This window comes from Scyliorhinus canicula, unplaced genomic scaffold, assembly GCF_902713615.1.
Source record: "Scyliorhinus canicula unplaced genomic scaffold, sScyCan1.1, whole genome shotgun sequence".
Lineage (NCBI taxonomy): Eukaryota > Metazoa > Chordata > Chondrichthyes > Carcharhiniformes > Scyliorhinidae > Scyliorhinus > Scyliorhinus canicula.
The window spans coordinates 27,046-38,030 of record NW_024055492.1 but is presented as its reverse complement, the minus strand read 5'-3'; the positions used below and the strand labels follow the sequence as shown (position 1 = coordinate 38,030).

The 10,985-nt window shown below is 47.0% G+C and overlaps 1 protein-coding gene across 1 annotated transcript; it reads right to left on the bottom strand.

The window, feature by feature from the left end:
- Positions 1-1,568: 1,568 nt before the first annotated feature.
- LOC119960222 (gastrula zinc finger protein XlCGF8.2DB-like) lies at positions 1,569-4,121 on the bottom strand. Its single transcript, XM_038787988.1, has 2 exons — positions 3,984-4,121; positions 1,569-2,860 (listed from the first exon to the last, which is right to left on the bottom strand). Exon 2 carries the CDS (start codon positions 2,748-2,750, stop codon positions 1,821-1,823), a length of 930 nt encoding a protein of 309 aa, XP_038643916.1. The 5' UTR covers positions 2,751-2,860; positions 3,984-4,121; the 3' UTR covers positions 1,569-1,820.
- Between the last annotated feature and the right edge of the window lie 6,864 nt (positions 4,122-10,985).

The window sequence follows — 10,985 nt, the reverse complement described above, 5'->3', positions numbered from 1 at the left end:
GGAACTTAACCAACCCCCATGCACACAAACACCCTTTTCCAGCATGAGTTTAACTTTAGGTCCGTTCCAGGCATAGAAACATGAAATTCAACCCCACCTAAAATGATACCTTATTTCTAATATTTACCAATACAAATATATATCTCATAAAATTACTTTTGGTTTCCGAACAATTGGATTAATGGGTCACTGATCTGATTGCTGTTTGCGGAATCTTACTGTGCGCAAACTGGCTGCAGTTTGATAATTTAGTGACAGTGGAGGAATGGAGAGGGATTGGGGTGAGGTAGAGCTGGGTGTTGTTAGTGTCCATGTGAAAACTAACTCGGTGCTTTTGGATGATTTCCCCCAGTGGCAGCTTGTAGATGGGAAATAGGAGGGGCCGAGGATAGATCCTTGGGGAACACCGAGTACACGGACTTTGGAAAGGAAAGGGAGATTGGAGATGGAGCGGTAGGTTGCCAGGATGATGGGGTCAAGGGTTTTGTTTTTAGGTTGGATGATGCGAGTGAATTTAACGCTGGGAGGGACAGAACCATTAACAATATCGGATAACGTGGGGAGTCAGGTGATCCGGGCAAAGGGAAATAGCGGAAGGTCTCATGGACAGGATGAGCAATGAGAGGGTTTGATAGAGGCAGGTCTCATGGACAGGATGGGCAATGAGAGGGTTTGATAGCGGCAGGTCTCATGGACAGGACGGGCAATGAGAGGGTTTGATAGCGGCAGGTCTCATGGACAAGATGAGCAATGAGAGGGTTTGATAGTGGCAGGTCTCATGGACAGGATGGGCAATGAGAGGGTTTGGGCAGGTCTCATGGACAGGATGGGCAATGAGAGGGTTTGGGCAGGTCTCATGGACAGGATGGGCAATGAGAGGGTTTGATAGCGGCAGGTCTCATGGACAGGATGGGCAATGAGAGGGTTTGATAGCGGCAGGTCTCATGGACAGGATGGGCAATGGGAGGGTTTGGGCAGGTCTCATGGACAGGATGGGCAATGAGAGGGTTTGATAGCGGCAGGTCTCATGGACAGGATGGGCAATGAGAGGGTTTGATAGCGGCAGGTCTCATGGACAGGATGAGCAATGAGAGGGTTTGATAGCGGCAGGTCTCATGGACAGGATGGGCAATGAGAGGGTTTGATAGCGGCAGGTCTCATGGACAGGATGAGCAATGAGAGGGTTTGGGCAGGTCTCATGGACAGGATGGGCAATGAGAGGGTTTGATAGCGGCAGGTCTCATGGACAGGATGAGCAATGGGAGGGTTTGGACAGGTCTCATGGACAGGATGGGCAATGAGAGGGTTTGATGGGGGACAGGAGAGAAACTGGAGAAAGATGTGAGTTCAGATCTTGGACAAGGGGGAGCTTCACTGACAGTTTGGTCCGGTGGGTTTGTGAGAGGGAGGAAGCAGCAGAGGCAGCTGATCAGATTGTCTCAATCTCAGTGAGAAAGAAGCTCCATCAGCTCCTCACACTTGTTATTGGCGAGGATGGAGGAGATCGGAGGGTTAGAGCCGCTCAAAAGGAGAACCCTTCAGATATTAAAAATACCCGACGCAGCATGTTTAACATAAAGATGGCATAATTTATTTTTGTCCAGAATATTAGTCTTTATGACTGGTCTGAAGTGTATTAACATCTGCAGAAACAGACCTCAATGAACAGGGCTCAGTTCTCAATGTGAGTAACAACGAAATTCAATCACTGTAGTTACCAGTGAACTCACTGGTGTCTCAGCAGTGCGGATGACGAGTAAATCCCTTCCCATACTAGGAACAGGTAAACTGTCTCTCTGCAGTGTGAACGTGTTGGTGTGTCAGTAGGTTGGATGACTGAATGAATCTCTTCCCACAATCAGAGCAGATGAACGGTCTCTCTCCGTGTGAATTCGCTGGTGCCTTAGCAGAGCGGATGACTGAGTGAACCTCTTCCCACACTTGGAGCAGGCGTACGGTGTCTCTCCTGTGTGAGTGCGCTGGTGTACAGTGAGGTGAGATGATCGTTTGAACCCAGTCCCGCAGTGAGAGCACCTGAACGGTTTCTCATCAGTGTGAACCTGTTGATGGGAGACCAGTTCCTGCGAAGTTTTAAAACACTTCCCGCAGTCCAGACATTTAAAAGGTCTCTCGTCAGTGTGAACTCTTTGGTGTATCATAAGGTGCGATGAATTAATGAATCCCTTCCCACACTCGAAGCAGATGAATGGTCTCTGTTTAGTGTGAACCTGCTGGTGCGTCAGCAGGGTGGATTGGTGAGCGAATCTCTTCCCACAATCAGAGCAGGTAAATGGCTTCTCCCTGGTGTGTATTCGCTGGTGTGTCAGCAAGGTGGATGACTGAGTGAATCCCATGCCACACACAGAACAGGTGAATGGTTTCTCCCCAGTGTGTATTCGCTGATGTTTCAGCAGAGTGGATGACTGAGTGAATCTCTTCCCACAGTCAGAGCAGGTGAATGGTTTCTCCCCACTGTGTGTGCGCTGGTGTGTCAGCAGGATGGATGACTTAGTAAATCCCCTCCCACAGTCCGAGCAGGTGAATGGCCTCTCCCCAGTGTGACCACGCTGATGAATTTCCAGCTCTGATGGGTAACTGAATCCTTTCCCACAATCCCCACATTTCCACGGCTTCTCCCCATCATGACTACATTTGTGTTTTGACAGACCAGATGATCGCTTGAACCCTCGTCCACACACAGAACATGTGTACGGTTTCTCCTCACTGTGAATGCTGCTTTTTTCTTCCATCTTCAAAATCCGATGATATTCAGGTTACAATAGATTGGACGCGTCCATGAGATCCTGATGTGATCTTTAGTTTCAGTTTCCCGACTGCAAATCCTCCCCTTTCTAATATTCTGTGATATAGATTTCAAAAATGAAAAAAGGAAGTGAGAGAGAGCCCACAGAAACACAAAGGCAAGCTGTAAAATTCTGCTGAATGAATCTGGTAATTTGTGAGGTCGGCACGAGGAAAGTGACTGTGAAAATTGCTGGATTGTCATAAAAATCAGGCTGGTTTACTACTGTTATTTACGGAATGGATCCTAGCACCCAATCTGGGATTACACATAATCTAGCATCGATGGGAGGGGATGAGAGGGAGACAGAGAGAGAGAGAGAGAGGGGGGTGCAAGAAACAGAGGGTGAAAGAGGGATTTTCTACATCTACAGCTTGACCAGAACTCTGACAGAATTTTTTAACCCATCAACCTTCGCTGCTTGGATGGACTCGGACAGTAGGTGCAAGTGAAGATCATCACCTCCTCGTTCATCTCCAATTTACACACACTGTCCTGGCTTGTCTGACATCAAGTGCTGCAGAAGCAGAAATTTCTGGCTTTAAACATTGGGAAGGCTGAAGCCATTCTCTCCAGTCACCACCACAAACTTCACTCTCGAACCACTAACTCCATCCCTCTACTTGTTAACTGTCTGAGGCTGTAGGACAGCTTTTGACCACATATCCACATCATTTCCAAGACCACCTATTTCCCCCTCAGTTACAGAGCCCAGCTCCACTTTAGTCTCAGTTTATCTGCTGGAGAAACCATCATCTTTTCCTTTTGATTTTATAGACAGATTTTTTCTGTTAAAGACACAATATGAATACAAATGATTCTCATTGACCTGATATCGTTGTTCGGCGTCATGGATACGAAATTGGAGGTGGAAAAGTGAAACAGTTTAATGGTCAATTTGTTCTGTTACTGGGTAATTTAAAAAACGATTGCCCCTAACAAAGATGGCGATTCCGCATTGCGCATGCTCCACCCTGCTACCAGTGCCCCCGACAAAGATGGCGGACATTAACCCGGGTTTGCATTTGAGGAAAGCTGCGGCCTGCTCTGTGCAAAGGGCGGGGGGACCATCCCGGATATCGGTAGGTTGTTTTTTATGGGTTTGTGGTTCATATAACATGTTTACAAACCTTCTCCTACCCCCCTGATCTTTAGCTCCCACCGGTTCCGCCATACCCACCTCTGCGGATTATCGAACCGAGAAAGAACTGTTTCTGCGCCGCCATTAATCACTGCGCATGCCTCTAACTGCGCATGCCTCACACGACCGAGCCCAGCCCGGCCCTCGCTCACTCGGATTGGTTGGCGGACCAGTCACTCCCGCTCGGTCCACGAGTCCCGCCTCCACTTTCCCTATTGGCCCGGAGATGCCGTCAATCATTCCCTGGACATTGTGAGAGACCAAGTGAGAAGTCAGTGACTTTCCGTCACTTCCGGCTTTTCTCCACAAACAACCTCATAGAGACCAGGGGGGAGACACTGACCCAGTGACAATGTCACTGCATTAGTCACCCAGAGAGACAGGAAAATGTTCTGGGGACATCGGCTCCAATCCATTCAATTAATAAAATCTGGAATTTAAAGTTAATCTCAATGATGGTGACTGAGGGTCACTGAGAAAATCTCCAGAGTCAGTTCTGGACACAAGGTTAACGTCTGTTACTGTGTCTGCTCAATCAGGGTGATTCAGATTCATGTCTGTGACAAATCATGAGTGAATTTATCTCCAGATCGTTAAAAGGATCCGGAAACAATTCGCCAAAGCATTTTTGGATTTCAGCCCAATGAAGAGGGAGAGTGTGTGGGACGGGGATTCACAGTTCTGGGGGAACGAGAGGGGAAAATGTTCAAGAGAAACTGGAATTGTCTGTTCAAAATTTCTATCCTGGACTGACACTGGGTACTCTTGTAAACTCCTTTTACAGGATATTTATTGGGAAGGATTTGCAGATGGGAAACTCAAACCAATACATCACATCAAGATCTGACACAGGAACTCAATTAATCAGAATCTGAATATCACGGACCTCTGAATCTAGAAAAATACATTTATTGCCTTTCTGTCTGGGAAAAGCTTTCAAACTCGTGTGACTGGAAAAACACCAAGAGACACACACACCAGAATGAGAATGTTTCAGTAAACTGACTGTTGAAATAGTTTTCACCACGTACACAGCCAATGCGAGGCCTGCTAATTGAGTAAACCCCTTCCCACACACTGAGCAAATGAACGGCTTCTCCCCAGTGTGAATGCGTCGATGGTTTCTCAGTGCACCAGTGACAGTGTGGAAAAATATTAAATGTGTTCTGTGTATGGACATTGCTGTAACTATCTCTGGCTCTCTGGAGAAACTGTGGAAATGTGAGGACTGTGGTAAAGGATTCAATTATCTATCCCTGCTGAGATATTTACAACATATTTTATGTTGTATTTGCGGCATGTCAATAATTTAGAATTGTGAGGGATGACCTGCAGGTGGGGAGGATGAATCTGAGTAGATGGTTATCACATTTTACTGGAAATGTTTGACTTGTATTTGTGATGACAGCTCAAGGGTTTGTGTTGCTGATTGTGATCATTCTGCTGGCTTTAGTTTGTTATCTACAGTTTATAATCAAGAAATTAGGAAAACAAGCTCACAGCTTAGAAATAGCTGGGTTAGTCAGAAATCAGTTGTGAGAAGTTAGTAAGGATATTCCCTTCTCCAGGTTGGAAGATCTGTAACACGTCCTTGTCCAAGAACCGTATAAAATCTTAAATGTATTGCCTCTGTTCGGAATAGTTCCCTCTCTCTTGTGAAGAAAGCTTCCTGGGTTGACAAACACAGGACAGTCCTGCTTTCTCTGCCAAGGACTTGTCTCGAGCACAGAACCTGAAACAAGATAAATGTGAGAGGGTGGGGAGGATCTGAGGACCCATATGTAAACCTACAGCTGAGTAAAGGTTGAACACAGATCCTAGCCAGCAAGAGCCACAAAATTACCATAAGATATAGGAGCAGAATTAGGTCAGTGTTCTTCAAAGTCGGGGACGCGACCCACTGGTGGGTCAAGGTCGGGTGTCTGGAGCCGTTGTCCGCGGCGCTCCTGATCGCGCAAATCCCCACGCAGCAGCCGGCTTTTCATAACGGCGGCAGCAAGCGGCCACGAACATGTTTTTTTAAAAAACAGTTCTGAACAGTTACAAGTTCTGAAGTGGTTTTTATTCATTTATTTTATTCATTTAATTTTTTTTTTCATTTATTCATTTTTTTTTTACAAATTCGGGGGGGGTTTGGATTTGGGTTTGTTTATTGTCACGTGTACCGAGGTACAGTGAAAGTATTTTTCTACGAGCAGCTCAACAGATCATTAAGTACATGGGAAGAAAAGGGAATAAAAGAAAATACATAATAGGGCAACACAAGATATACAATGTAACTACATAAGCACCGGCATTGGATGAAGCATACAGGGTGTAGTGTTAATAAGGTCAGTACATAAGATGGTCATTTAGGAGTCTGGTGATAGTGGGGAAGAAGCTGTTTTTGAGTCTGTTCATGCGTGTTCTCAGACTTCTGTATTTCCTGCCCAATGGAAGAAGTTAGAAGAGTGAGTAAGCCGGGTGGGAGGGATCTTTGATTATGCTGCCCGCTTTCCCCAGGCAGCGGGAGGTGTAGATGGAGTCAATGGATGGGAGGTGGGTTTGTGTGATGGACTGGGCGGTATTCACGACTCTCTGAAGTTCCTTGCAGTCCTGGGCTGAGCAGTTGCCATACCAGGCTGTGATGCAGCCAGATAGGATGCTTTCTATGATGCATCTGTAAAAGTTGGCAAGGGTTAATGTGGACATGCTGAATTTCCTTAGTTTCCTGAGGAAGTATAGGCGCTGTTGTGCTTTCTTGGTGGTAGCGTTGCGTGAGTGGACCAGGACAGATTTTTGGAGATGTGCACCCCTTGGAATTTGAAACTGCTAACCATCTCCACCTCAGCCCTGTTGATACTGACATGGGTGTGTATAGTACTTTGCTTCCTGAAGTCAATTACCACCTCTTTAGTACTGCTGGCATTGATGGACAGTCTATTGCCATTACACCACTCCACTATGTTCTCTATCTCCCTCCTGTATTCTGACTCGTCGTTATTCGAGATCCGGCCCACTATGGTCGTAACGTCAGCAAACTTGTAGATAGAGTTGGAACCAAGTTTTGCCACGCAGTCGTGTGTGTACAGGGAGTAGAGTCGGGGGCTAAATACGCAGCCTTGCGGGGCACCAGTATTGAAGACTATTGTGGACGAGGTGTTGTTGTTCATTCTTACTGACTGTGGTCTGTTGGTCAGAAAAATCGAGGATCCAGTTGCAGAGTGGAGAGCCAAGTCACAGGTTTTGGAGCTTTGATATGAGCTTGGCTGGGATTATGGTGTTGAAGGCGGAGCTGTCGTCAATAAATAGGAGTCTGATGTAGGAGTCCTTGTTGTTGAGATGCTCTAGGGATGAGTGTAGGGCCAGGGAGATGCCGTCTGATGTGGACCGGTTGCGGCGATACGCGAATTGCAGTGGATCAAGGCGTTCTGGAAGTATGGAGGTGATGCGCTTCATGATCAGCCTCTCGAAGCACTTCATTACGACTGAAGTCAGGGCCACCGGAGGGTAGTCATTGAGGCATGTTGCCTGGTTCTTCTTTGGTACCGGTATGATGGTGGTCTTCTTGAAGCAGTTTTATTTGATAAAACTTTACAGGAAAAAAATTCAAAACTTTGGACAGATGGAGGCTCCATTCTTTCCAACACCAGAAGGCTTCACCTTCATCCAACAGGTTCCATTGGAGGAACGTGTACGAGGGCCAAAGGGACCCAAACCATTTCCTCCATTTTTGTCAGCAGCAAACAAGGTAAGAGAAAATGGTGGGTCGCGCAGGTCGGCCAGCGCGGGTCGCGAAGGTCGGCTGGGTTGGGTCCTGAAGGTTGGCCGGTTGGTAAAAATGGGTCCCGGAAAAAATGTTTGAAGAACACTGAATTTGGCCATTCAGCCCATCAGGTTTGCTCCGCCATTCAGTCATGGCTTATATTTTTCTCATTCCTATTCTCCTGTCTTCTCCCCATAACCCCTGATCCCTTTATTAACAAAAACCTATCTATCTCTGTCTTAAAGACACTCAGTGATAAATAGATAGTTAAATAAATGATCAGAACCCCCAACCATGGAAATCTGCAGCCGCCTGACCCGGGATCAGTAAATTATTCCAAGGAGATAGTCACTTCCAGCCCCGGATATCACCACCATCCTGATCTGGGATCAGTAATCCATTCCGAGGAGACTGTCACCTCCAGCCCCGGAGATCACCATCCCCCTGATCCGGGATCAGTAATCCATTCCGAGGAGACTGTCACTTCCAGCCCCGGATATCACCATCCCCCTGATCCGGGATCAGTAATCCATTCCGAGGAGACTGTCACTTCCAGCCCCGGAGATCACCATCCCCCTGATCCGGGATCAGTAATCCATTCTGAGGAGACTGTCACTTCCAGCCCCGGAGATCACCATCCTCCTGATCCGGGATCAGTAATCCATTCCGAGGAGGCTGACACTTCCAGCCCAGGAGATCAGCATTCAAACCAGCAGGAACTAGTATTCTCTCCAGTAACTTCTGAAGTCTACCGCTTAACTTAAAGATTCATGTCCATTAATCCTGCTTGACGTAAAGATACGTGTCCATTAATCCTGCTTGACGTAAAGATAGACGTAAAGATACATGTCCATTAATCCTGCTTGATTTAAAGACATGTCCATTAATCATCCGTGGATCAAAAATAATAATGGCAAAATAAAAGATAGTGAAAATAAGGCAATAAACAGGAAGGAGCCTTACAACTGTTATGGGTCACATGTATTTTCTGCCGATTTAGCTGGTGTACCGCATCTAACCTGTTGTTTTTCATAAACTCTTCAAAATTATCAAGACATGGACCCCCTTTTTGGGTAAACTCTGACTCCCGGACTAAAATCTGAAGTTTCCAGCATTCATCATTAATCTTGTTGCCTCTAAACACAATTGTTAGGGAGCCTTCTGTCTGTATCTCGGAGCTCTGAACCATGGAAGAGAGCGACTGCGGCACGTTTCTTACACACCTCAGGGTTAACCCACACATTCAGTCCTGTATCTGATTGACAGCAGGAAAAACATCCGAATCCAATCCCTGCAGACACTCATCAAGTCGCTGGTGATTCAGTCAGTGAATCCATTCCCACACTTGGGGCAGGTGAACGTTCTCTCTCCAGCGTGAACTCGCTGGTGTATCATCAGCCCATTGCTGCATTTAAAGCTCTGCTCACAGGCAAAACATTGTAAAGGTTTTATATCACAGTGAATTCGTTGGTGTTTCAGCAGGTTGTATGACTGAGTGAAGCCCTTCCCACACACAGAGCAGCTGAATGGTCTCTCCCCAGTGTGAATTCGCTGATGCATTACTAGACCATTGCTGCTTTTAAAGCTCTGCTCACAATCAAAACATTTAAAAGATTTTAGGTCAGAGTGAATTTGTTGGTGTTTCAGTAGGTGATATGACTGAATGAATCCCTTCCCACACACAGAGCAGGTGAACGGTCTCTCCCCAGTGTGAATTCGCTGATGTACAGTAAGGTCAGATGATCGCCTGAAGCCAGTCCCGCAGTGAGAACACCTGAATGGTCTCTCGTCAGTGTGAACACGTTGATGACAGGTCACTTCCCCGGAAGTTTTAAAGCACTTTCCACAGTCTGGACATTTAAAAGGTCTTTTATCAGTGTGAACTCGCTGGTGTTTCTGCAAGTTAGATGCAGCAGTGAATCCCTTTCCACACAAGGAGCAGAGGAATGGCTTCTCCTCACTGTGAATGTGTTGGTGTCTCAACAGATACTTTTTGCTTTTAAATCTCTTCTCACATTCAGAACATTTGAAAGGTGTCTGTTCTGTGTGAACATACTGGTGTGTCAGCAGACTGGATGACCGAGTGAATCCCTTCCCACAGGTGGAGCAGGTGAATGGCCTCTCCCCAGTGTGACTGCGCCGATGCATTTCCAGTTCAGAAGGGTAACTGAATCCCTTCCAACAGTCCCCACATTGCCACGGTTTCTCCATGGTGCCGGTGTCCTTGTGTCTCTCCAGGTTGAATGACAAGTTGAACTCTTGTCCAGACACACAACACATGGACGGTTTCGCCCCACTGTGAATGGTGTGATGGTTTTGCTGACTATGTAACTGGTGAAAGCTCTTTCCACGGTCAGTTCATGGAACACTTACTATGTATGTGCGTCTCTGTGCTTTTCCAATCACACTGATGTTTAAAATCTTTTCCCACAAACTGAACAGACAAACATTACTCCTTCCACATTCAAAGACTGTGATATTCAGGTTCGAAAGAATTGAGTGACTCTGTCAGATCTTGATGTTTGGTTTGAGTTTTCTGTCAGCCAATCTTCCGCTTCTAACCCCCTGTAAAAGGAGTTTATAAAAGCCATCACCATCAGTCCAGGATATAAATTCTGAACAGACAATTCTAGTTTCTCTGGAACATTTTTTCCTCTCTTGTTCCCCCAAAGCTGTAAATCCCCGTCCCACACACTCTCCCTCCTCCCTGGGCTGAAATCCAAACCCATGTGCACCATTTCTTTCCTCCACTCCCAGTTTTCTCCCTCCCTCTCCTCTGCCTGGGTTCAGTTCTCCAGCTCCTGTCTGCAGACTGACAATAAAACCAATGGGTCTTGTTTGGGGCCTCCACTCACCCGCCTGAGTCCAGCTTCATACCTGCACTGCGCATGCTCCAGCTCACAATGGCTGGGGAGTGATTGACGGCAAGTGCCGACCAATAGGAAGACGGTAGTTCGGGTGTTGATTTTCTACGGCAACCGGACGCCCTCTTGGGAAAGGAAGTCGCGTCTTTTGTCCTTGGAGCGGAGCGCTGCGGCGGCCATCTTGGTTAGGGATGAGAGAGTGGGCGGATCTTCCTGCCGGGTGACAGGCCCCGGGGCAACCGGTGACAGCCACCATCTTGGGAATGGAACTCGGGTCTTTTGTGGAGCAGAGTGATGGAACGGCCATTTTGGTATGGGAAGAGAAAGTAGGCGGGGTTTCCGCTCCGGTAACCGCTCCCGGGTCACCCGGCGACCACCGCCATCTTGGGAATGGAGTTCGAGTCTTTTGTTCCTGGCGCGGAGCGTTGAGGC